Source organism: Siniperca chuatsi, linkage group LG17, assembly GCF_020085105.1.
Source record: "Siniperca chuatsi isolate FFG_IHB_CAS linkage group LG17, ASM2008510v1, whole genome shotgun sequence".
NCBI lineage: Eukaryota > Metazoa > Chordata > Actinopteri > Centrarchiformes > Sinipercidae > Siniperca > Siniperca chuatsi.
Window position 1 is genome coordinate 7,521,422 of NC_058058.1, and position 27,366 is coordinate 7,548,787.

Consider the following 27,366-nt stretch of genomic DNA (forward strand, 5'->3'; position numbering starts at 1 on the left):
ATGCATCAGGACTTTCTGCATGCGGCTGGCCTTTTTATTTGCCCATTTTATTTATTTATTGCCTCATGTCTGTTTATATTTGTATCAACGCTAAGGCCAAAAGTACATATCCACATTTACAGACAAAAAAGTTACTTATTACCCAGATCTGTATGGAGAGTAGTTTATTAGAAGGTTTCCCATCTTATAAAAGTTGTAAAAATGCAGACAGTGGTTGTTACAGCAGCTATGAACCAGATCAGCTGGACAATGATATGATACAAGAATGAACTTTGGCCATTTTGCTGTCAATAGCACTGTGGTTGTGACAGAGAAGGACAGTGTAAAATTCAGTTATTTTCTGATTTTCTGATGGTGCAGTCACATTTTTTTGCACTTAAACTGCAGTTGATTGGGAAGAGGACAGAATCACATTGGAACTGTACTTAACAGTTAGTACGCAAATCAGATTATTCCACTTGTGATTCAGAGGATTCAACCCCATGTAAACTATGATCAGATATTTTGGGTGTTCCTAATTTCTCACCAGTGCTTGTATGTGTACTTTCAGTGTGCGACGTGGAGCCAAAATAACACACACACACACACAGCAATAAAAGATGACAACACAGTTCATGCTGAGAACTTCGGACGCAGGTCAAGAATCCTGACATTTATTGGATCGCATCAGTGCCACCTAAACTGTATAAATACTGAGTGACAAGCTCAGTCAGTCTCACAGACGTCACAGCTCAGGATCACTGAGGTAAGACGCAGACCATTTCTGTAAATCTTTAACAGCTGGTTGGTCTCGGGGTAGCTGAATTAAGTTTTATGTGTTTTAACTGTGTCAAATAATTTGCAAAGCTTATGTTTATTTAAACTAGATATATAAAGAGTTTAATTAAAAAACAGTGGATAAGTTCTGAAAAATTCACATTTATCACTCAAGAACACAAACATGATGATTCAGATGACTAAAATGTTATATCTGAGTTTAAAAAGGTCTTGAAATGAATGTTCAACTTGTGAAAATCTTAGCTTTTTAGTAAACTACTCATTTTACTAAAACCTGTATGACAGTGTTGAGATCATTTTAACGCATTTATTATATGATATTCCAGGTGCCATTATTTCTGATCATCATGAAGATCTTTGCAGTAATCCTTGTGCTGGCTGTCCTCTCAGGTGAGTTCAAAATGTCTCCTTAAGGACATAAAAACACGAAAACCAACTTTTGGCATTACAGAGGTATGGAAAGAAGAAAAGTATACACTTGGAAAAATGAAAAAACAGTAACTAGAGAAAGAATTTTCTGGAGAAAAAAATGCGCGCGAGTTGGCAAGGTGCTTAGAAGTTGCTGACTGCTGAAAAGTTAGTGCATGAAAAGCTGTAAAAGGAAAGGAGGAAAGGAGGAAAGACAGAAGGTGATAAAGAAAGATGGCAAAAAGAAGCAAAGAAAGCATGAAGGAAGAGAATTAAATAAAGGAAGAAACTCTTTGAGATTTCGATTTTGAAATTCTTCAGCACTCCAGAAGCCTGCCGTAAGCTCCTGTTACCTTTGGGGCTTTTATTTTGAAAATACAGCCTACTCCAGGGCCTCCCAAAGTTCTCACACTAACAATAATAACATAAAGGAAGCAAAGGGTGCTTATTGTCCACCATATATTGAATAACACAAGTTGTCTCTAAACATGTGAGCAGTATATATGGGTCCTACAGTTTCTTTAGTGGTTTCTGAAGATCTGAGTCCTTTTTCCAGCCCAGATATCAGTCTTTGGGCCTCCGCAGTGCCCATTTATCCAAATACAGGTCCCAGATTTTATAAAGTGGAAGAGAAATCCTTAGATGAAATAATATGTGTTACAGTTTGCAGCCATTGAGTCAAAGAAGGTATTTTACCTTTCGTCCAATGCAAAACTTCTTCATCTTGTTTTATTTCCCATCTAAAAGATTTAGAAGTGAATATTTGAGCTGTTTGTCTCTGTCCAAACTAGGCTGCCATGCAAGAAGTGTGTCTCAGGATGAGGAGAAGAGCTCCTGGGAGGTCACAGTCGACAAATTTAAGGATTATTTCACAGATCTGAACTTGAAGGCCGATGAAGTGGTGAACGACATCAAGAGCTCTCAGATCAGCAGAGAATTGGAGTGAGTTCATTTGTGTCTTGGTGATGAATTTAGCAATAGTTATCAAAGTAATAAATCATTAATAACTTTCTGTACATGTGTTTGACCTCTATGTGAATAGTTTATACACTTTAAGTGCTATAAATTCACACACCTGCTTTAACAGACTCTTACAATTGTACATTTTCTATAGATCATCATCATTTCTGACATATTTGTAATATTATTGCTGTTTTTATCTGCACCACCTGCTCAAGGAAACATTTTAAATTCAGTCCAATATAGTAAAGGATCACTGCACACACCGTTGTCTACCTGGTAGAGGTAAACAGGTTCCCAATCTTTATTCTTTTTATTACGCAGAAGAGTAACAAGCACACATGTCTCAGCTAATACCTTCCCCAGTGTGCAGCCGCCAACATTAATTTCAACATATATTTTATTTTACTTAATATTTTGAATTCAGGACTTTCACTTGTAATGGAGTATTTTTATATTGTGGTATTGCTACTTTTACTTAAGTGCAAAGATCTGCATACTTCTCCCAGTCCTGACAACTGGAAACTCCATAATAATGACAAAATATACTTAGTTGCCATTTTATTAGGTACACCTATGTAAAACTAATGCAGTCTAATACAGCAGTCCTGCAATAACTCCTACCTTCATGAATGTAAAGACGTTTTTGGTGAAAATGTTTTAGAGTGATTGATTAATTCAACTTTGTGATCATTTTGGAGGCTGTAGTTTGTGGTGTGTTATACTGACATGTGTTTCTATCATTTTGTCCACCCCATTTATATCAACTCTCTGTATAATGCAATACAGTCCAACACAACCACAAACTACATCCTCCAAAATTATCATACAGTTCAATCAACACCTCTCTAAATAAAGTTATACAACATTATAACTACAAGATATATATAGATATATAATTATAATATGTATTACAGGACTGTATTAGTTTTAATAAACTGGCAACTAACACTGACAGTAAGTACTTTGACTTCTGATACTTTTAGTACATTTTGCTGATAATACTCGTAAGTACATTTTTGAATGCAGGATAGAGTATTTTTAGATTGTGGTATTGCTACTTTCACTTAAGTAAATGATCTGAATACTTCTTCCAGCGCTGGTAAAACACTGTAACTAGGACAAACTAGTTTTTATCTGGGTCTTTGTGTTCTTGTCAGACTGATTCAAGTGTGTTGGACTGAGGAAAAAGCATCAACACAATGTTAGGCCTCTGCTTGCTTACACAACGCACATTCTGCCCTCGGCGGAGTGTGAGGAGGTTAATCAGCATGTGTCAGTGAGGTGAGACATGTAAAGAGCTGCTGACTGAGGCCTGCAGTGCACTTCAGTCTCAAGTCCACTTTTCTGACGTCTTGAATCTTTACTTAAGTTTTCAGTTCAAATCCTTTTGATTTTTGCTTTGATTTCCTGGACATGGAAGGGCTCAGTGCAAACAGAGCTCCTGTAGATACATCTACAGCTCTGCTGAGACTTAGCAAAGCCTTATTTTTACATTTTACAAAGAAAAAAGCTTTTTATTTCCTGTTTTTCATCTTGAATAAGGCCTTTATTTGCTCTGATCTCAGTCCTCCTTTGGATCCCAAATGCTTCACAAGAACACCAACAAAATCCTTAAACTCATCTATCTTGCCCCCCCAGCACCCTGATCCAGGACAGCATGTCTGAGCTGGCCATGTACAAGGACGACCTACAGACCAAGCTGGCCCCCTACACTCAGGAGGCTGCAGAGCGTCTGGGCAAAGACCTGCAAAAGCTGGTTAACAAACTCCGCGAACACATGACCGAAGCCCGGGTGCAGATGGAGAAGTACAGCCAGGAGCTGCAGACCATGATGGAGCTGAATGCCGACGACGTCAGGGTCAGGGTCTCCGCCTACACCCGCAAGCTGAAGAAACGCCTCAGCAAGGACACACAGCAGATCAAACGGTGAGTGAAATCCACTCTGAGAGGCTGATGGGGAACTCTGTCCAGTAAGTTAACTTTTACCAACTAAACGTTCATTGTTTTTATTGAGTTTTATTGGGTTCTTCTGAGAGGATTTATCAGAAAATTTAAGAAGTTTAATTTTTCAGCTGCTTCCTCAAATACTTTGTACTAATCAGTTTTATTGTACGTAATGGATTATCCCTGTGAAGTAAACTGAATTGAGTTCTAGAGCTGCAACGATTAGTTAGTTGATTGATTGTTAATTGATTAGTTGATTGACAGAAAATTAATTACTATTTTGATAATCGATTAATCGTTTTTCAAGCACAAATGCCAAACTTTCTCTGATTCCAGCTTCATAAATATTAACTTATGCTGCTTGTCTTTGGTTTATATCATTGTAAATTGAATATTTGGGTTTTGGACTGTTGGTCCGGAAAAACAAGCAATTCGAAGACGTCATTTTGTGCTCTGGAAAATTATAATGGGCATTTTTACTATTTTGTAACATTTTAGAAACAAAACAATTAATTGATAAATCGGCCAAAATAACTGGAATAAATGTTAGTTGCAGCCCTAAAATAAACACACATTCAAGAGTTTTTAACCAAATGGGTTTTTTTTTGTTTGGGTGTTACCTCTAATGAGACAAATATTCTTTGTATTCATGTCTATGATACCTTTTACCGCATTTGCTTCTTGAAAAAGAAATATTCAATTGTTCATATGATTTTATGATTTAATTTTCCCCTTTTTTTAGTCCCTTTTTCTAATATTTCTAAATGTCATTCAATAATCGCATGTCGCCATCTTGATAAAGGTCACATAACATAACATACAAATACAAAATAACGCTGTAAAACAATTAGACAGGAATACTTTTTATAGCCACTGTACCAGACTTTGTCAGGGACAGGATGATAAAGTCCTGGACTTACCTCCATCGTTGTCCCAGGTGTTTTCACAGTCCGGTGAAACTTTATCAAGACTGAGACATTCAGTATTCAATGTTTTTTTTTAGGCCCTCTGTGTTGTATTTTCTAGAAATATATGTATAGATAACACATTTTTGATACAGTAAATAAGTGTATTTTGCTGGTATTACTTCCATACTGTTACTTAAGTATGATGTTTGAATGTAGGACTTGTAATTTACACAGTGGCAGTGGTACATTTTGTGAAGTAAAGGATCTGAATACTTACTTTTATACAATATATAATAACACTTTCTTTACAACATACTAAGTGCTGAAGCAATGTGATGAATCAGATATTTTTGAGTCTTACTCTTCACTCAGTTAAAACTGTTCTGTCCTTTTCTCAGACAAGTTGCCGACTACTTTGAGGAGCTTCAGTCCCGCACCTCAGACAACATGGTGGACATGAAGACGCGTTTCGACCCTTATTTTGCTCTTGTGCGTGACAACGCCCAGGCAAAGATCACCACCCTGAATGACCTGCTGAGGTCGCAGGTGGAGAACATGAAGGAGAAGATTCAGACCACGGCTGAGAACATCAAGGAGCGCTTCGAGAAAACCGCTGAAGACGTGCGATCAACCCTGGGGGAGAAGATGGAGGAGCTGAACACCTGGTTTCAGCCTTTTGTCTCCAAGATCAGTGGTAACATGTAAAATCAAACAGTCTGGACTATCTGTTATCCATCTCTTTCTGTATCAAAACCACCTGTGTTAAATGTTTTAAAGGATTCATAAATAAAGATACTCAGCTATAAAAAGGGAAGTCCTCTTGTCTAAATTGCCTCCATTGTTTTCACATATTAAATGATTAAAACCAGTAGGTTTTCATTTCAAAGACGCTATAATAACAATTACATATATTTTTGTTAAGGCACATAAGGCGAAAACCAACATGTTCACATGTGTGTTGAAAATCTCTGGAAATCAATAATGTGTTTTTAAAATGTACATTTACACCCTTGTTTGAAGGTAATCTTCTCTTACTGAAATTAACTTATTTTAAGCCACTATGTGTAGGTTTTGAACATTTTGATTTTATTTTGGGGTGAATCAGCTGAAAGCATTACATGGGCTGTAGCGGGACTATTTCACTTTTCTATAAACCAAAATTGATGTCATTTCAAAGACGCTGTAACATTTTTTTTGTTGTTGTTTGTTATTTAGGCATTTAAGGCACTGTCACTTAAAGGTACTGTATGTGACATTCACTGCCACTAAACTAAATCTCGCACTAGAGCACCAGCATCTCAGACCAAAACCAGACTCCATTGAGGAAAAACAGTAATTTTACCTCGCAGATCATCTTAAACACACTTCATTCAAATTGGACAGAAACTAGATAAAATTCATCAAAACCGTCTTCGTTTTTCGACTGTTCCAACAATCACCAGCTCTGGTTTGGTCGAAATAAACCCGTTATATCGCTCTCCTCAAAGCCAACAGTTTGACAGAGGGACTCACTCGCACTCACATGCAGGCGCGGCCGGCGCGGATGTATAAACACAGCATATTGAGGCTCCGATAACAACACAGGCAGAGGGAGTGTGACGTCATTCTCTGCTCAGGATGCCATTACTCCACTATATCTTTACATAGCAAATAGTTGTTTGCTGCTATATTAATGTTCAGAATCTCATATACAGGACCTTTAAGGCAAAAACCAACATATTCACATGCTCAGACAGTGTACATTTATACCCTTGTTTGAAAGTTATTGTGTCTTAATTTCCTCCATTTTTTTTTTTTTTTTTACATATGGTAACTTATTTTAAGCCACTATGTGTAGGTTTATAACTTTTTTTTAAACTTTGGTCTGAAAGCAACACACAGACTGTTTAATTTTTCTACAAACAAAAACTTATGTCATTAGGAGAATTTGAAAGATAACACAGTATAATAATGAGAAACACTTGAGAACACCTGAGAAAAATCATAATGGTGTCCATTTTTTACTGAAAAACTATTATATGACAAAAGATTTTCACGGATGAATATAGATTCACAGGAATATGTTTTACATGTATGGTTTCTGTTTCTTGAGTCCAACAACTCTAAACACGTTAACTGTTTGCCTCGTAGACAAGATACAAAGTATAAAACAAAATGCACAACACTGGTCATCACTGACGTTCACAAGATCACAGCTGTTCACATTGATGGAAATTAAAAAGACCCATATATTTCAAATCTCAACTGAAATGTACAAATCAAATACTGGTGAGTTTTCATAATCACAATAAGATATAACCATACTGTATATCAAAAATACTATACTAAAGAGAAAAGAAAAAGTAGGTAAAAACAAAACAGCTGTGTACAAACAGTAGCAGAATATCAGAGAGCTGCAATAGTTGCAATAAAAGTTTTCCTTTTACAATAACATACTGTAATGTCTCTGTCCGGTAAAAACAAACAAACATGTATTTCCATATTTGGCTTATTTGAATTTTTCAGATAAACTGAATAATTAAGGTTGAGAAAAGTCACCTACTTCTTAAACAATTTAAATTTAAAAACCACCTTGGATGCAACACAAATGTTCAAATTTTACCTCAAACACATCAATAAAGTGCTAATTTTAGACCAAATAAAAGCTTACATTCACGATTTCCCTTTTTTAAAAGTCTGTAAAACCATTAGAGTTATTCATGACTCAGCAGCCAGGCCCAATACTGTAAATTCAGCCTACAGTTTCTGCTTCTACAACCCCCTGGCATGATCTATGTAATGCTCATGCAGCTTTGAGATATCTGTAAATGTTTCCCTGCAAATTGCACAAGTGTGGATATCATCCACAATCTCTTTATCCTCGGAAAACAACAGAAGTGGTATAAGTTCAGCTGAATCACTTTCAAAGCCACTGATATCATTTGTACCTTTGCATGCGTCCTGGTCTTGATGTGATTCTGGGAGGATTGGGGATTTATCTGAATGATCCTGACGTTGGTTCTTTGAGCTGCCTGTTTCATGTTCGTCCATGTCTCTGAGTGTGGCAACAGCTGAGGACTGTGGTATATCTGGCATATTTGGATCTGAAGAATTAAAACCTGGTTGTCTCTGAGGAAAATCAGACACTGTGTTGCTGGCAGAGAAAGTGATGGACGAACTTTGGACCTGAACCTCCTGACGTTCCTCTTCTGTATCTGAAATGACGATGGGCGGCTCTGAGGAGACGACAGGTACGACATACAGGCGGTCTGGATGAGGATACCTGAACAAGTGCTTCTTATTGCTCACTGGAAGACGCCGTTTTCGCCAAGACGACTCTGAAACGCCTCCATGGGTGTCTTCTGGGGCTCTGCTGTGAATAAAAGAGACAACACTCTCTGGGGGGCTCTCCGGCTTTTTCCCTGCAGTGAAATGACAAATCTGATGCGCCTGCAGCAGATCTGTGCTCGAGAACTTCGCGGTGCACTTCCTGCAGTGATACGGAAATAAGAGAGGCTCAACAAGCCCTGCAGGCTGCGGGACGTTAAGACGTGTCTTGTGAGTCTTCAGATGAGTCTTTAAGGCACTGTTACTGGAGAATGAGACGTTACATGGGCGGCAGAAATGTGAGCTGGCCCCTTTGTGTAGCAGCTTGTGTTTCTTCAAGTTTCTCAAGGTGGAAAAATTCTTTCCACATGTGCTACATTTCTTAAAATCACGGTGTTTGTGACATTCAGAGATGTGGGTGGTTAAGTTTTCTTCATTGGCAAAGGTGTCAGGACATAAAGGGCATGCGTATGGTGTCTGAGCTGCATGTTCCCACAGGTGATCGATGTACGAACCCAAGAAGCGAAACTCCAGCTCACACTGGCTGCAGGAGAAAGCCGGTCTGCCAGTTTGTCGGTGGGAACGCTGATGCAGCCACAGCTTGTTCCACCGGTTAAAGGACTTTCCACAGTGTCCACATGAGTATCTGCCACAATGCCTGCCAATTAGTGACTGAAGACGAAATCTGGAGGGCTGTCGAGATGCTTGATCAAGTGCCGGACAGAAATCTGAGCTCAGAGCACTGATGTCAAACTCGTCATTTACAGACAGGCTTGAGCTGCTCGGTGACGGTCGTGATGATTGCATGTCTGTAACCTCTTTTTCACCTGTTTCCACTTGAGGTAAAACCGACATTTGACCTGTCTGGTCGTCATCTGGAGGTTCACTTTGATCGTCCAGGTGAGGTTCAAGCACCTGATTCTGTGGAGCTTCTGGTTCCTTCCAGATGTCAGTCAGGGAAGATCTACACGCCCTCTCTTCCCCACTTCTTCTGCAGCAAACTATGCAGTGACTCCTCATTTCAGCTGTCTGGTCGTACTGTTGTCTGCATGTCTCACAAGTGTAAGACTTGCTATGAGTGTGTGTTTGCAAATGGAGAACATACTGGCACCAGTGACGATGAAGCTGCTTGCATATCAGGCATTTAAAATACACAGGGGTGACTATCTGTCCTTCAACACTCTGAGAAACCAAGAATCCGTCAATACCACTTGGTTTTCTGTGAGCAGTGGCTTGTTTCTCTGAGCAAACTTCAAACACTTGATGCAAGTGGAACAATTCAAAGCTGCTGAAGGTTTTTCCACATCTGGCACAGGAGAAAGGCATCTGAGAGTGACGTTTAAGCTCCCGTAACTTGACGAAACCTGCAGAACTTTTGCAGAACTTTTTCCCGCAGACAGAGCAGGTGTCCGACTTTCCACCATGCATTCGTCTGTGCATCTTAAAAGTGGCTCGGTTCATAAACTCCTTAAAACAAACTGAGCATCTGAAAGGTTTATTGTGGCTGGAAGCGACTGGAGAATCCAAACAATCGCTCACCTGTTGGTTGTTTGCATCTTTTCCTTCTGTTGTGTCTTCAGTCATATTTGAGGTTTGAATGTTTTTCATATGAATATGGAAATGCAAGATCATTTCATCTTTACTTTTAAATTTCTCATCACAACACGGGCAACAAACTGCATGAGGTTCAGTGTGGATTTTTGAATGCACATTGAGTTGGGAAAGCTGAGAAAATCTCTTGCCACATGTTGGACATCTGTAAGGTTTCTCTCCCGTGTGAATGCGCTTGTGGACTGTGAAGGCTGTAATGTGTCGAAACGAGCGACCACAAAACGAGCATTCAAGGGGTTTTTGTGATTTCCGTTTATGACGGCGAGGGTCGTAGTTTTTAAGTTTAGAAGAGTGTTTGACTTTGACTGTCATCTCCTCTGCTTGATCGTCGATCAGTGTTTGTACAGTGTTTCTTTGTTTGACATCATCATTTTCATCTCTCAGTTCAAGAGTGATCATTTCATCATCTGATATTGAATTACAGCGACTGGAGTTAAATGAAAAAGCGCATATTTCCAAGTCAGCTGGATTACTGCAGTGTGCACTGATCTGAGGTCGCTTAAATTTCTTCCTGGCAGCCCTTCCTGTTTTATTCCTCCTTCGTCTCGTCCTTATCATTGTCCTTTTTGATTTTCTTGCAGGAACAGCAGACGGGACTGACTCAACCAGGATGATTTTATCCTGAAATGAAGATGCCGCCTCTGATGTTAATTCTGACTTCTCACTTTTATCGTGTTCTTGTTTAGCAGCATTTAAATCCATCCCATCAAAGATTGTGTCTTGTGAAGAGCTGTAACCAAGAAGAGGCTTATTACAAGAGTTTTCCATTTTTACACTTTTCGACCTTGTACATGCTTTTCTTTTCCTTCTTTTGCACCTTATCTTTGATTTATCACACATTTCTTGATTCACAACACCTCGAGTATCACATTTAGGGTGTTGTTGTTCACTAGATTCCAGGTTTGTCAGTCCCATTAATGTCTTTTTCTTTGATGTTTGTCTGACCATGTTATTCTTTTTCATATTTTCCCCCCATTTTAAGTCTGCTGTCGGTGCCTCACAGTCAACCTCAAAAGAAACTGTAAGGACATTTTGCAAATCTGATACCACTTCTTCAATCTGTGACGCGTTCTCTGATAAAACGGCTGCTGAGGTTTTCGGCTTACGTTTACTTTTCAGCCTTTGACTTCCTCGTCGGCTTCCCTTCACACAAGTTGTGATACATTTCTCAGTTGATGGACCTCCTAAAGAAGCAGAGACATTATCCTCCGGTTCTGATTTCACATCTGTCACATTTATGTTACTATCAACTGAACTGACAGCACACAGCTCTGGTTTCACTCTTTTGCATCTCTTCTTACTCTTCACTTTCACATCTTCAGGTAAATTTTGATTTAAAGAAGAGAAAGGAGGATTTGGAACAATATGAACTGCCTCAGCAAACCGGTCACCTGAACCAACTGATACCAGCTTCTGCTTTGCCCTTTTACCTCTCCTCTTCTTTTTGTCTTTTTTATTTTTGGACACATTGTCAAGATTGTCTTGAGCAGTCAAAACTTCATCTGAAATAGTGACATTTCTCTGCACTGCTTCCTCTACCATCGGCTCCTTTTTAACCATCTTTGTGCTCCTTTTTTTTGATAAAGATTTTATTTGTGAACTTATTAAACCGTCTTCAGTTTGTGCAGTCACTCCATGAACCATCACATCATTACTTCCTAAACTGGTAGATGTCACTTTTCTCTGCTTTATTTTGTTGCATTTTTTGCCTTCATCTGTTTCATTTCTTTGCAGGTTTTCTAAGAAAATGTTGTCAGGCTCCGGTTTTACCTTCTTTCTCCTCCCTCTTTGCTTCAATGATTTGCAAACTGATGATTCCAAATTCTCCACATCCTCTTCTGCTTTATTACTGATCTCTTCACCAGCTGCATTGATTAACTCATCGCCCGGTGGCCCCAAACATGGAAGTTCCTCTCCACTGCCACCGATAGATGCCAGTGTGGTGGGTTTTTTGGCATCATCCATGTATTTTCTTGGGAGTTTTCTTTTCCTGGAAGGTCGAGTTTTTGTGGGAGGTTTTATGGGTGTCACATGACTCCCATCTAATTCAGTTTTTATGTCCATCAGAGGAAAATCCATCTGATTTGGTACAACTTCCCCTGGCGGTTCACTTTTAATATTCACGTCAGGATTCAAGGTTTGCTCACTAGCGTTGTACTCTACCTTTTTCCTTTTTCTTTGACCTTTGCCTTTATGTTTTTTATCAGGAGTATTTCTCCTGACTGTTTCCTCTTCCAAGGCATCACACTGCATATCAAAATAATCACTCTCCACTTTAATAGGGACATTTAAAGTTATTGTATGCGTTCCTTTCTGTACTGGTCTCTTTCGTTGTCTTCTTGTCTTTAAATTTCTCCTTTTAGTTGATGTCGGTGTCACTGGTTCTCTGGCTGGGTCAGTCTTTGTATCTGACGTGCGCATTAACAATTCAGCAGACGCACATTGGTTTATTGCACTGTAATCACAAAATGGAACACATACAGGTACATTCACAGCCTCTGCTTTACATTGTTTAGTATTTGCAGCATGTTTTCGTGGATTTTGAAGCTTTAAATTTGTGAACACTGCTGGTGTTGAGCTGTTGGTAGCTTCTTTATCGTGGCCTTTTTCGTTTTGTTCCTGCAGAGAAATGTCTTCTGTTGAGAGCAGCTGAACGGCTCGTTGACCCCTTTTGCATTTTGATGTAGACGTAGCGATTCTCTTTTTCCTGGCTTTCTTAATGCTCTTTGGAGGTCTAGTTTTGCCCTCCATGTATTGTATGGCCCAGTCCTGTTTTTTTTGGGTTTGAAGTGACACCTCTTCATTTGCTGAAACTAATGAAGACATACCTGCAGCGTGCTCTGATTCGATGATGGCTTCGGGAACAGTTTCAGCAGACTTTAATTTTAATCGTTTCATTCCAGTTGATCTTCTCACAGAGGTTGTTGGTGAAGTCTGACATTAAACATAAAACAAGGAGGCATAAAAAGTCTTTAATGTTTTAAAGTGCAAAAGAGAAACAGGTGAAGATAAAATATATTGATTTCCTTTGCTGTCTGCTTTGAAAGTCACACAATTGATAGAGACTGATATTGTAAAAATGCAGACGTATTGTATTGTATTTCAGAGATATAAATATTCTTTGTATAGTTGCTAAAACTATAATTATTAGTTCAAAAGGTCATAACATTTAGTTGCAAAGCTGCTAATTTGCAGCAGCAATCATCTGTTCCATTTCAGCTTATTTTCATCTTCTATTTTATTAATATTTTTATATTTAAAATCCTATTTATATGTGTCTTTATATATTGCTTTGTGTTTCTTTATATCTCATAATATCTTTTTATGTCTTATGTTAAGCACTTTGAATTGCCCTGTAGTTAAAAGGTGCTATACAAATAAACTTGCCTTACCTGCCTTGTAAAAAAAAGGGGGGGTTATTACACATAAAAAGCGTCACTTCAACAATGTTAATAATGTAATAATAATGCTCTAACACATCTGCTAACATGTTGTTTACCACCTCAGTGTGCAGAGATATTCATTCTAAATTCACAGTAATAACTCGGAAAATGCATGTAAACCTACACAAATAAAAATACAATTTGCACACTGTCACCAACACACTGGTGAAACGGCTCTATGTGCCACAGACAGCTGAGGCTTCGTGCTGTTGTTTTGACGAACCCGCCTGGCTGCACTTTGTTCTTACCGCGTTAATAACCCTGAATCAGACTCCTGATGATCCTCAGCTGTTACAGCCTGACTTTCCGACGTAAAGACAAACATGCGCCGCATGTGTCGTACAGTTTGTGCGTAACTCTGATGTGTCTCGAGCTTCTGGTGTTGTTTTTCTGCAGGAGGAGCCATAGCAGAGCGGAAGCTGATGTCAACCCCTCCCCCCTCCCCAAATGGCCTTTTACAGCAAACTATTTCAAATCAATACAAAAAAGGAAACAATTATTATAAATATAATGTATATCTTTACTTCTCTATGATAATTTCAATGTAAAGACAGCAGATATGATATATATATATATATATATATATATATATATATATATATATATATATATATATATATATATATATATATATATATATATATATATGTGATATCACTCAATTATATCAGTTCAAGTGCTAAATAAAAGAGGATATACTTACAAACAATGTTAGGTCTTGATATGATTGTTTTAATGTAAATGTAAAGATTACAATAGAAAAACATGAAATAAAGGAAATATGGAAATTACATAAATCACTACATACTATGCACATGGTTTTATAAAGAATGTATAAGATTTTTTTAATAAAGTAGAAAGAAACATTTCAATGTGCAGAAAGTATTGGCTGCTGTTACATCTGTGTTAAACTCCCATTCCTGCATTTTATAAAAACAAAAGTTGGTGACACATTCTGTGAAGTTCATATTGTATTGTCTGCATGTTGTGCATAACTACATATATTATGAGCCTATGAGGTTTTATGTATTTAAGTACATTTATAAATAATAATAAAATAATAATAAAACTTTATTTATAGAGCACTTATCAAAACAAAGTACAAAGTGCTTCACAACAAGAAAAATAAAATAACAGTGAATGACGAAATATAAAGAAATAAAACACATGAAATACAGAAAAGCAATAAAATAAACAGTAAAATAAACAGCCAGTTCACGTAAAATCAGGATATGCTTTCAGATAAAAATGTGTTTTGAGACGAGATTTAAACGAAGACACTGACTCAGACAATCTAATTTCTTCGGGCAAGTTGTTCCAGAGCCTCGGGGCCCTGATAGCAAAAGCTCTGTCCCCCTTAGTTTTCATCCTGGACTCAGGAACAGACAGGAGACCCCTGCCCGAAGATCTCAAACTACGTGAAGGTTCATAAGGGATTACAAGGTCTAAAATATAATCTGGGGCCAGGCCATGAAGAGCCTTAAAAGTAATCATCAAGATCTTAAAATCAATCCTAAAACCAACAGGGAGCCAGTGTAAAGAGGCTAAAACAGGTGTTATGTGGTCGTACTTCTTGGTCCTGGTTAACAGCCTAGCAGCTGAGTTTTGTACAGTCTGCAGTCGTGTCAAAGTTTTTTGATTAAGACAAGTGAACAGGCTGTTACAATAATCAAGGCGTGAGGAGATAAAAGCATGCACAACAGTTTCTGCATCACTAAGATTTAAAATAGATCGTATTTTTGCAATGTTTCTGAGGTGATAGAAGCATGATTGGACAAGCTTAGTGATATGTTGCTCAAAACATAAATTGCTATCAAACAGGACACCAAGATTTCTTGCAAAAGGCTTGATATGTTATGACAGGTTACCAGTGGATGGCAGTATTTGTTTAGTGATGTGTTGGGGCCCAATAACAAGGATTTCAGTTTTATTTGAGTTGAGCTGAAGAAAATTTATCGACATCCAATTTTTTATGTCAGACAGGCAGTCCTGCAGAGAACTCAGCATACTAAGGTCAGTGGGCTTGACAGGGAGGTACAACTGTGTGTCATCCGCATAACAATGAAAAGAAATACCATGTCTGCGGATTACATCACCCAAGGGAAGCATGTATAAAGAGAACAATATTGGTCCCAGAATTGAACCTTGAGGCATACCATACTTGATATGAGAAAAGGATGACTTGAAGTTATTAATGCTAACACAGAATTTCCTATTGGACAGGTAAGATGCGAACCAGTCTAGTGCAGTGCCAGATATGCCCACCCAGTGCCTCAGTCTGTCTAAAAGAATGCCATGATCAATTGTATCAAAGGCAGCACTTATGTCCAACAGCACAAGAATTGAACACATGCCTGTGTCTGCATTCATTAAAAGGTCATTAGTGACTTTGAGAAGGGCTGTCTCAGTGCTGTGGTGTTGACGAAAGCCAGATTGGAACTTTTCAAAGGTATTATTGTTTTCCACAGCAGCAAGGAGCTGCTTAGATACATTTACTCAAATACTGAGTACTGAATACTGATACTGAACTAAAGCACAATCTTAAGGGACTATTTCCATTTTATGCTACTTCATACTTCTACTCTTTAGCTTTAGTTACCAGTTACTTTGCAGATTCAGATTATTAATACAAAATAGGAATCAACTCATAAATTGTGATATATTATTATAAGTTAAGATACTCAGCAGTATATAAAGTAATTAAACTCAGCTCCACCTTTACCAGCTGCAACATTAAAGTGACGTACACATGAATGCATCACTAATTATAATCCAGTAATATAATATATTTTATTCTGAAATGCATCATGAGCACTTTTACTTTGATACTTCAAGTATATTTTGATGCTAATACTTTTACTTGAGTAAGAATTTGAATGCAGGACTTTTACTTCTAACATAGTATTTCTACATTTGTAGTATTGCTACTTTTACTCATCTGCCCACTGCTTATAACAATAGTCACGTATGATCGTAGTGCTTACTGCAATACTACAGCTATAATGCTACAAGGCCAAGTATCACAACAGAAGAGAAGTGAGCAGATAATAGATGAGACTGAACAGACCCTATAGATAATCAAAGATTGCTACATGAGTCTAACATGATCTCAGATCTGTTTTTAAAGCTCCAGTTCAGTATTTTCAGATGCACTAAAGTGAACTTTTGAATCACCTGGCTGCATTCTGAACTCAATGTGAAGTTATTATATCTAAGGATTTGAGTGGATTTACTGCTCACAGTATATGCTCTATGTACTACTTTCAGGCAGTAGATGTATATTTGGTATGGAGTGCACGTACCAAATCAAGGGCACAACTGTTAAGTCAGTATCTCAAATCATGTGGGGAACCCACAAAATAAAAAAGGAAAACAGAGATATCACCAAATATTATGTTTTATTGACTTCAGCTGTTGTGCTTTTTTGTTATTTATAGGCTATTGACCTGCGTCAATAAATAAATCTTTGTTCTGACCTGATGAATAACAGTTTTCCTAACATACAAATGGCTTTTATACTATTGTCAATAGCATAACATACAACAATTTCTTCTTTGATGATAAAAGAAAAAAAACAATTATATTTAATCTGCATACTTTATTTGGACATCTGTATATTGAATCAAAAAATGCTCATAAAACCGTAATTTTCATTTTAGAAAGCTTTCTAATACTTCTCAATCTTTCATGTTGAGGAGCTGACTGCTGCAGAGACCGCACGTGAAGCTAAGGCACGGTGAAACCAGACTTTTACCACTACGTCATTTGTACATCCAATCACATTTCTTCATACGTATCTTCCAGCCAATCACAGAAGCTGGTTCACATGAGGCACGACATCCGGTTAGGTTGTCGCTGTTCAGTGTTGTCATTTCCAAACATGTCCATCATGTTCAAAGCAGATAACTTTATATTTTATCCTGATTGTTGATTTCAGTCACGATGGGCAGCCTTTGTAGAGAAGTCATCACGCTTCAGTTGGGACATTATTCAAACTTTGTTGGGACTCACTGGTGGAATTTACAGGTGAGGAAGACAGTAACGGCTAACGCTAAAGCTAGCTACCTAGCGGTAGCGTTGCATGTGTTGTCAAACTTTAGAGACTACGCTGCTTTCTGCTCTGAGCTGTAGAGCTAGCTAATGCTAGCAGCACCATGAATGTGCATTTTGTGGTCATTTTTAACAGACTGAAGACATGCGATATAATTAAGCTGTCACACAGGAGTTAGAACATAAAGATAACATTAGCCGCCAGGGTTTATGGTGCTAAAGCTGCTAATTATCAAGACTCAAGTCAGCAGTCTATTTGTGATCAGATTATCACATTTTTTTTTAGACAGAAATTGGTGGGATTCTCTAGTAGAAGATACAGATTAATCACTTCACTTGATATCTAGATAAATATATATAGTAGCCATTGTTTAAATGATGGAGATGTTGATACTGATTGAGTTACATCCTCAGTCGACATCTGCAACCTCCTGCATCCAGCAGAAGATTCAGTGTCCTGGAAAGATAGTTGTTGTTTATTGTGTAATGCACATACAAGTGCCCAGCCCACATGAACTTATAAGACACCCAAATTACTGTTGCAGTGGTGAAACATGTGTCAGACTTCTTTCATATAACATTACTTTGCAAACAAATAACTATGTCTCCTGACCAAAGCTCTAATACAATCTGCCACACAATGGCTCTTTTCCTAAAACCTTTGGAAGTTTGGGCTAATTGTGAGTTAGATAAGTAGCAGAGTAATGCAGATGCTAACCAGTTTTAGATTATTGGCCTAGTCTTTCTGGAGTTTTAACATGTCAGTTAATTTAATAAAAACAGTATACTAGGGCTGCAGCAAACGATTAATCGGTTAATGGCTTGGCTTCTGTATAACATCAGAAAACAGTTCAAAGGCCCATCACAATCTTCTCATCATCGGATGTCTTGTTTTGTCCGACCAACAGTCCAAAACCCCAAAATATTAATTTTACTATAATGTTAAGACAAGGAAAAGCAACAGATTTTCACATTTGAGAAGCTTTAACAAGAGAACGACTAATAGCTGCAGCCCTACTGTACAGCCTTTAGGATCATTAAGTTTCAGTGTTTTTTATGAATATAGACATTTAGATGTTATGTTGCAGTAATTTGTCTCTATAGTTTATAACAATTTATTATTGATGCAGTGTGAGTTATTTCATTTTTATTTTGTATGATTTCCATTTTATAGAACCACATGTTCAGAATAAATGTACATGAAATAAGGATTCATCAGTGGATTTACAGCCTTGTTCATGAGCACTCTTCCCAATGCCCCACAGCAATCTGTCTAACCAGCTATCCCAGAATAAAATGATACAGCCTACATAACAGTCACAGTGTCTGAAACTAAAACAAACTCCTGTATAAATCCTGTTTATATTGTTGTTGTTGTTGTTCTGCTACTAATTGGACTTCAGTTTATCATAATAGAATAAATGTTTTTCAGTTTTTGTCTGTAAATGTCTGCAATCAGTTAACACTTTGTTGTAAAAAAAAATGTTTGCATCTTAAGAGTTTATAAAAACTATTACTTATTATCTGCATCGTCACTACATTAATAATAATGTTGAACTAGAAGTTGTGCACAAGCAATTGTTGGTTTTCAGTCTATTTTCTTTTCACCGCTGAGAGCACTGTCAGATTTGATGTTTCGATGCTGATTCGATTCATACATTTCCCAGCACCTCCCCGGTGGCAGTATCTCACTCTCATTTCTTCTTAGATGGAGCCGAATGTATTGTGACAGCTTCCAAGTCTGTGACAGTTAAATGACGATATGCTTGTCTTTGTTTGCAGGATGCGTCTTTATCATACGATCCAGAGACGCCACAAGATGACATCCAGAGTGATGTCGTGTTTCGTGAAGGACAGACTCTGGGCGGACATGTCACCCACACACCTCGCCTCATTGCCATGGATCTCAAAGGTAACTTTTCCTATCACATGCTCTTATCACATGCTCTTATCACATGCTCTTATTACATGCTCTTATTAATGCTGAAAACATCCTCTGTGCTGGAGCAGCTTTATTTTTTCTTGGTGTTTTGATTTAAATGATTCCTATTTTGTGTACTAGTTTAATGGCTTCATCAAAGGTCATGTTTTTGTTGTTTAGATTCCTTAAGTGGATACAGTTTCATACAGTAACGTGGATGTGTATGGTGCTTGGTAAGGTGAATCACCTGCTCTTTGCCTGTCACACTCTTGTCTGTAACAGGAAGTCTTCGGACTCTACGGCTGGAGGGAAGTCTGTATGACACTGGCAAAGACACCTCTGCTGTCACATGGTAAATAAGAGACTCTCTGTATGTGTAGTATTGCCTGTCTGTGTTTACAGATTTCAGGGCCCAACATATTTTGTCACCACTGGTGGATTATTGCAGCTTTAAACATTGTTGGGATTTTCTGTGAAACGCTTGTTTGGCACCTTCAGTTACACATTTGTTTTTGGTGCAATTAAATACTATAAGTTCAACAGCAACAATCCTTTAGTGTTTTTTACATAGTTAATGAAACCTACATTGATGGATATATCAGATCCAACAAAGTTTCCTTTCTTATTGAAGATTTTATTACCGGTATTGAAACCAAGAGTCTTTGTATGGACAATTCTTGGTGTTTTTTGTTATAAAAATGCACTCCATCTGGCAGGGAGGGAAGCCTCATGATGCACGAAGAAAGTCCTCCTGCGAAGAACCCCTTTCTTGAAGATCTGGACAAGTTGGATGTGAGTATTTATGGTGGAAATAAAAGTGACAAGCAGCTTAATGACACATAACGTTTTTCCATCCCAATATTGTCTTGAGACAGTGACGCCAAGCATTTTGTAATAATGGTGTATAAGCAGCATTACTTACAGCCTGAACCACGTGTGAAGAGCTGTTTGCTAAATGACTAAATCACTGTTCTATATTTGAATAAGTATCTTGATGTAGTATGAATTGCTTTTAAGTCATTGAATCAAAAGATCCCCACTAAAAGTGCAGTTTTCAAAGCTTTGGTATGACTAATGGCTTCCAAACAGGAAAAAAGTTTCTTGGGTACAAAGGTTTCCAGCTACATCGGACCAAACCATGGCAGGTTACTGGCAGAGAGAGCAAACCTGTCCACCGCAGCCAGAATTTACCAGCTTGATGGCATCCATGCTGGCATCCTTACTGAATATTATTATATTCAGTAATTCTGCAGTAGAGGCATACTATTGGAGCTTGATATAAATATTCGCAAACAGTTAAGTGTCTTATCCTGACAGCTGTTTGTCTCCAGAAAGGGGAGAGCCTGGCTGATGCAGATGTTTTCTCCAGTTCCCAGCCTCGGTACTCACGTAAGAAAAACTTTAACAAACCTTCTTTTACACTCTGCATGACATACGAGCGACCACTCTGAAAACTCTCCCATTTGCAGGTGCAGTGAGCGTGGATACTGTGAACAGCCAGCTTGCTCGAGTTCAAAAGGGCTACAGGCTGGAGGGCAGCGTGAAGGTGTGGTCCGACTTCCTCAGGATCCACCTGCACCCTCGCACCATCTCCGTCATCCACCAGTACAACCATGACGGGTAAAGTGTAATGTCAAGACTTTGTTGAATGAAACGAGGGAAAGCTTTGGGATTTCATTTCATGATAAAGTAAAGACTGATTAGAAGAGACTGATTAGAGTTTTATTCCAAAATAGCACAGGATTATGATTCGTAGCCAGATAACGCTGTATAAAGAAAACGCAACAATTACATATTCCTTCTACGCTGACAGTACAGTACCAGATTTTCTCCAGTAGATGTCAGGCTTTGCACAGATTTGGGCTTGAATCACAGACTGCTCTCTGTGGGCTGAATCTTTAAAGCTTGTTGCACTTCTGACTGCACCCCAAATAGTGACGTCTGTCCCTTTCACAGCTGATTAAGACATGGTGTTACATCACTAACTGGGGTGTGGCCATAAACGCAACATGCAAGTTTACACTCCCTATTTAAACATGTTTAAAGGATGGATTGTGTTTTAGTCAGTGGGTCAAATATGGGTCTCAATACAGCTCTATATTTGTATTTGTGGGTGTCCAGGGAGGCACATCGTCTGGAGGCTTTTGGCCAGGGAGAGGCTCTCCTGCAGGGGCCGGTGCTCGAGGAGCTGGAGGATAAACTACACTTCTTTGTAGAGGAGTGTGATTACCTTCAGGTAAGTCATTGCTTTTTATCCCAATAATGAATTTATTTGTACTATATTATATTAAAAAGTTTTTAAACTCCTCTCTACTCATACAGTTTCATTCAGTTTGTTTCTTCTTTTGTTCCGTACCGATCATTTCATTATTCCTCCTCTCTCTGCATCCTGTTTTCCTCTCAGGGTTTCCAGGTTTTGTGTGACCTGGCTGATGGCTTTGCAGGCCTGGGGTCAAAGGTCACAGAGATGTTACAGGACTCTTATGGCGGAAGAGGCATCCTAACCTGGGGGTTAGCACCTGTCAGCCACCCAAATTCAGTAAGTCATAAACTGAGTCAACTCAGTCCCTACCTGGCTATTTTATCTCTTACTGTTTTGTGAGAGGTTGTGTAAAAGCAGATGTTTTCTAAATGGGCTTCTGTACTTACAGTATTCTTTCTGTTCAACCAGACTCCAATGAAGGACCTCTACCACCAATTAAACTGCACATTAGGGACAGTCCACTTGGCCAGTAACAGCTCTTTCTTCTGCCCGTTGACCGTGCGCGGCGGACTAGGCAGACGACCCTCCTCTCCCATAGCATTCCCCCATCTAACTTATGATGTGAGCTTTTAGATTTTTTTCATCACCGTATTATTATTTTCAGACTTTTATAGAGATATTTAATGGCAATATGTGGTGATCAGCAAGTTTCATTGGGTCAAATTTACTATTTTTAAGACCTTTTCAATGCCTTATTTTGAATTTTTATTGACTTTGTTTTCATTACATATTGATTAAATACATAAATTAAATTCATAGAAACATGATGATAAATGGAAATAAATCTGACCTCTGAACTAGCACAACACTAAACCACATGTTTAGACTTATAAAACTGGATTACTCCTTTTTAAGATTTAGAGTTTAAATATGATTAAGGACATTTTAAGACTTGCACACACACTGTTATAGGTGCGTATAGGCATGAATACATGGAAAACTGGAATCTGATCTTGTCATTGTTTAACAACATCTGTTTGTGTCTGCCTCTCCTCTGGGCCAGCCCTCACTGTGGTACCACTCCAGCTCTGTCCTGGCTTTGGCCCTGGATGCCCTCACTTTGCCTTACAGGCTGAGGAACAACAGCGTCCCCATGTGGCAGGTGGCAGATTCGCTGGCTGTATCTGGGAGAAAGGTGACTTACTGCTGCTGGATTAGCTCCATTATTTTATTTTGCTATGTTCACATCTCTATAGAGAAGGTTCTGAGCTCATGATGACCGACGTAATTTAAATTCTAGGTGGTGGCTGCTTATGGTGCCGTCCCCTTTCCCATGATGCACGGCAGCTCTCTCCCTGACGCCCTGAGTGCCTGCACAGATGCGCTGCCCTGGAAACCTCTATCAGCGTGCTCTGAACCTGATGATGGTCGTTGCTACAGCCAGTGGGCGACACTCAAAGGCTTTGCGGGCCAGAGACTAGTCAGGTCAGAATTTTATGAATAAATTTGTAATGTTACCATGCTTTCACATATTTTAAACATAAGAATGAAATGTATCTAAAACATTGGCGACTACGCTGAGCATGTTTTATTTGTAGTAACATAACTTTATTTATAAATCATGTGAAGACAAGCTGAAACACCATTAACATTTTTTTTTAAATACATCTTTAAAACTTTGAATTATCAAGGAAGAAAATGGCTTGTAAAAACAGGTATTAAACAACCCCCCAATCATCACATTAAAATCTTCTTTCACGTGTTATTGAAATAATTTCCTTTCCATCAGCTCCCTGGCTCCAGGGACTCAACCACCCACTCCCCTGCACAGCCTCCACAGTGGGGAAGACGTTCTGGCTTCCTACATCAGCTCTTTCTATCCTACAGCTCCTCTGTGAGTCCCCACAGTGTCGCACGCTGTGAACTAACAAATCATTTTACTTGTATGTCTTTAGATATATTTTAACACAACACTGGTCTTCTCGCTCTCGCTCTCTCTCTCTCTCTCTCTCTCTCTCTCTCTCTCTCTCTCTCAGGGCTCTGCAGTTGGTGTCTACTCCCAGTAAGCTGACGCCACCTTTCCCTCAGATATTCAGTCAGTCCCTCGGCGCTGAGGGCTTCCTGCAGAGCCAGCCTCCCCCGCCTGGCTGTGAGCATATTTCTATTTCACTTTCCTCTTGTTGTCGGCCTTTTTGTCCATTTTTAACGTCTTATTTTTGTCTTTAAACAACTTTTCTTCAACTTTGATTTGATGGTTTTATAAAATAATCCTTCTCTGTCTCTGCAGCTCCGGCCCCTGCGGTCTCCTCTGTACCCGTCATGACCTCCCTCCAGTCTGGGCCTGCACTCGGCTCGTGGCTGTCTGAGCTGCATCGTGGTGCCAGCACTTTTGACATCCGACGTGTGGCCCCCAGCTTCCTCTCCCAGGGGCCCGAAATGGCCGACTACCAGGAGGCCCTGGAGCAGCTGCGCCTACTGGCCCGCTGTTACCGTGACAACAGTAGTGGGGCGATGCACTCTTCCTCAGAGGAGGAGGATGATGACTGACACTGGCAGTCTTAGGTCCATAATCTGGACAGACTGATGACTGCTAAGCTCAGTAACAGCAGCCTGTCGGCTTTGTTTGCCAGCCCGCATCCACTCATACGGACACAGAGAAGAAAAGGTTGGTGATGGACCAGGACTGAATTACACGGTAACAGAAAGAGGCGAAAAGTTTCTCATAAGCTGAAATAGACTGATAGAACTGAGCTGCAATACGCGATGAGGGAATATTAAGAAGTTAGACCTCTGCATGTACTATTCAGGAAGGTGATGGAAGTAGTCAAGTTTATTTATATAGCACATTTCACACAACAGGCGTACCCTCAATGTGCTTAATAAAAAGCAAGCATCACGAAACTGTATGGAATGTTACATTCCCTCAAATAACGATTTACCTGTAATTAAATGTGTTTCATAGTAAGTGTACACTATCAAACGACTGTATTCACATGAAGAGATGTAGTTGTCACACCTGTTTTAGCCACAGGCACTTGAAAGAGTTCATAGCACAGATGTTGACACTTTAACCAGAGTTCTCGTGATCATATAGGAAGCTGCTTACCTTATCTCAATGCCACAGCCCAAAGTGACCAGCAGCCAGAAAAAGCAACATACCAATTTTATATTAAACAATTTAAAGCCAGCAACCTCAAGTGCTTTGTATTTTTACTTTATGATTTGAAAAATTGGAATCAACTTTCAGCACACTGTTTTTTGTTTTGTTTTAGACATTTAACTTTGGTTAGAATATAGTTTTATGCAGTTAAAGGATAAGGTTATTCTGTATCTTCTTATTGTCAAATCCCATGAAAAGAGCAAAACAAACGGTTTTCTGACTCCCCTATTCTGCCTGTGGCATTCAGCCCCAAACACTGAAGTAGTAAATCTTAAAAAACTGGTAATGAAAATATGTGGGGGGGGGGGTTTAAAGGCTACAAAATTTTCTTCAGGGTATCTGCAGATTTTTAAGTACAAATGTAATGACCTATAAGACCTTTTTAATAGGAAAGGAAAAAATAATACCATCACCGCGGCAAAAGAAATCGACGAACTAGACTACAGTATACAGCGTTATTGAGTTTTATTGAATTTGAATAACTGAAATATTCAGTGCACATTAGCTAACATAACTACCTTCTCATTAACGAAAATAAAACTGTATGGCGGTAGTCGGATGAATGGTAGCTGAAGGCTTCGCCAGAGCGGCAGTGGTGGTATTCAGATCCTTTCCTGAAGTAAAAGTACTAATACCACACTGTGAAAATACTCCACTACAAGTAAAAGTCCTGCATTCAAAACTTTAATTAAGTCAAAGTAAGTAAAGATCATTATCAGCAAAACATACTTAAAGTATCAAAAGTAAAAGTACTCGTTCTGCAGTAAAATGTTCCCTGTCAGTGTTTTATTATCATATCTGATGTTTCTGGATTGATATTACTGCTGCATTCATGTGTATGTTGCATTTTACTGATGTAGATGTTTAAGGTTGAGCTGATTTTAACTACTTTATATACTTTTGGGTAGTTTAATCTACAGCAATGCATTATGGTCTATAAGATCATCATGTTTGTAGCGTTGCTGTCCTGTGAGAACCACGTGTCTCTAAAGTTTTCATGAACTCAGAAAAACAGCCTGTTTTTCGGATTTGTGGCGATGCATTTTCCAGCTCATCCAGGGAGAGTTTAAATAGTTTATTTAGCTTATGAGGAAGGAGAATTTTCTCAACCCACAAAGGAACTTAATCCTTCAGTTCATCACAAACATTCACCAAATTTGGAGATACATGGTTTTCACTGGAGAGGAAGGGTATGAAAAACTGTCATCTGAAAAATGCCAAACTGTCAAATGTAGAGGAGTAAAAAGTACAATATTTGTCTCTGAGATGTAGCGGAGTAGAAATCAGCATGAAAAGAAAAGACTCAAGTACAAGTGCCTCTAATATGTACTTAAGTACAGTACTCGAGTAAATGTACTTAGTTACTTTTCACCACTGCAGAGCGGACCAGTAGACAAATCATCTCTAGTACGTGACTTTACAGCCAAACCAGCAGCAGCGGACGACTCGATTAATGGCGCTTGTGCTTTTGAGATGTCATGTGAGAATCCGTGCTTACTATTGTTCCAAGTTTCAATGTTTAGCGACAGTGTTTCACATCGCGCCTCTGTAACTTGTTATTGAATTTGCATTGCCCCGTGGCTGCGCCTGCACTGCTCGCAGCGTCGTGTTCTCGGTGTTTTCCTTTCCACCCCTGCAGCCCTCAAATCAGAAGCTGTGCACACACACACACACACACACACACACACACACGATCTTCTTCTGGGTTAAATTGCGGATCACAGCCTGTGACAAGGCGTACTACCGCAACCTACCAGCCGGAGGCTACGCTGCCTATCAGACGGTGCGGAAATGGCCATTTTTATATATAAAATACCGGTAAAACATAAAAACTGAAGGAATAAACCTCCAACGCTCATTCATTTTGCACCAGTTCAAATTTAAGGCCTTCCCTCCAACTCCAGACATTTTAAGACCTTGAATTTCAAAAACTAAAGACGTTTTAAGACTTTAAGGATCCGCAGGGACCCGGTTCTTAAGGAGCTGGGCTCTGCAGTTTTTAGTGAACAGGAGTAAATGGTGTATTTGGGACTATTTTCAGCAGTGGATTAATACACATTTGGTGCTCTAACAGGTAATTATGGCAGCAGGACGGTGCATGTGAGAGTGACCCAAAATAAAAACTGCTCATGTTCATGGTACTATAACCCGATGCAATGGTGTGGCTCACTGATCTTTTTGGTAGTTTCTTTTTGGGCAACACTGGAGCTTTATGGCACAGGAGTTTGCTCCATCAGGCTCTCGAAACACAGGCAATACTCCGTTCATTGTTTTGGTCTTTTCATCAGATTTGTTGACAACAAAACTATATAACATCACTTGCCTTTATCCTTAACTATCTCCCTTACAATTGAGAAGGGTAACTTTAGCCTGTTGACCATATAAAACCACAGTAATTTCATTTATTAGTTCAATAAGTCTATCAATGTTATAACCATCTACAAATGGAAACCTTGAACCATAACTGGTTTGCCACGCACTATTCCAGTTTGTCTATAATAACACTGGTTTCAAAGAAATGTGTTTATAGACAAAAGGAAATCAAACAGCCCTGAGAAATTTGCTCCAACTACAGAAGTACTCATATCATGCCAAATCTTTATCAATACCTACCTCACTGACTTTGAATCTGTCACTGATAACAAAAATACATAAATCCATTGACAAATGCA

At 38.8% G+C, this 27,366-nt stretch overlaps 3 protein-coding genes across 3 annotated transcripts; 2 read left to right on the forward strand and 1 right to left on the reverse strand.

Moving 5' to 3' along the window:
• Window positions 1-649: 649 nt before the first annotated feature.
• Window positions 650-5,809, forward strand: apoea (apolipoprotein Ea). Its single transcript, XM_044172892.1, has 5 exons — window positions 650-745; window positions 1,104-1,167; window positions 1,977-2,127; window positions 3,787-4,074; window positions 5,399-5,809. Exons 2-5 carry the CDS (start codon window positions 1,125-1,127, stop codon window positions 5,703-5,705), a joined length of 789 nt encoding a protein of 262 aa, XP_044028827.1. The 5' UTR covers window positions 650-745; window positions 1,104-1,124; the 3' UTR covers window positions 5,706-5,809.
• Window positions 5,810-6,976: 1,167 nt separating this feature from the next.
• Window positions 6,977-13,767, reverse strand: si:ch73-347e22.4. The gene is made up of 2 exons (XM_044172886.1): window positions 13,609-13,767; window positions 6,977-12,851 (listed from the first exon to the last, which is right to left on the reverse strand). The coding sequence occupies exon 2, from the start codon at window positions 12,813-12,815 to the stop codon at window positions 7,752-7,754; it is 5,064 nt and encodes a 1,687-aa protein (XP_044028821.1). The 5' UTR covers window positions 12,816-12,851; window positions 13,609-13,767; the 3' UTR covers window positions 6,977-7,751.
• Window positions 13,768-17,177: 3,410 nt separating this feature from the next.
• Window positions 17,178-24,721, forward strand: msto1 (misato mitochondrial distribution and morphology regulator 1). The gene is made up of 14 exons (XM_044172887.1): window positions 17,178-17,386; window positions 19,193-19,322; window positions 19,614-19,683; window positions 20,048-20,123; window positions 20,663-20,720; window positions 20,801-20,951; window positions 21,453-21,567; window positions 21,736-21,870; window positions 22,003-22,155; window positions 22,598-22,729; window positions 22,835-23,019; window positions 23,324-23,428; window positions 23,571-23,683; window positions 23,822-24,721. Exons 1-14 carry the CDS (start codon window positions 17,303-17,305, stop codon window positions 24,079-24,081), a joined length of 1,767 nt encoding a protein of 588 aa, XP_044028822.1. The 5' UTR covers window positions 17,178-17,302; the 3' UTR covers window positions 24,082-24,721.
• Window positions 24,722-27,366: the final 2,645 nt, after the last annotated feature.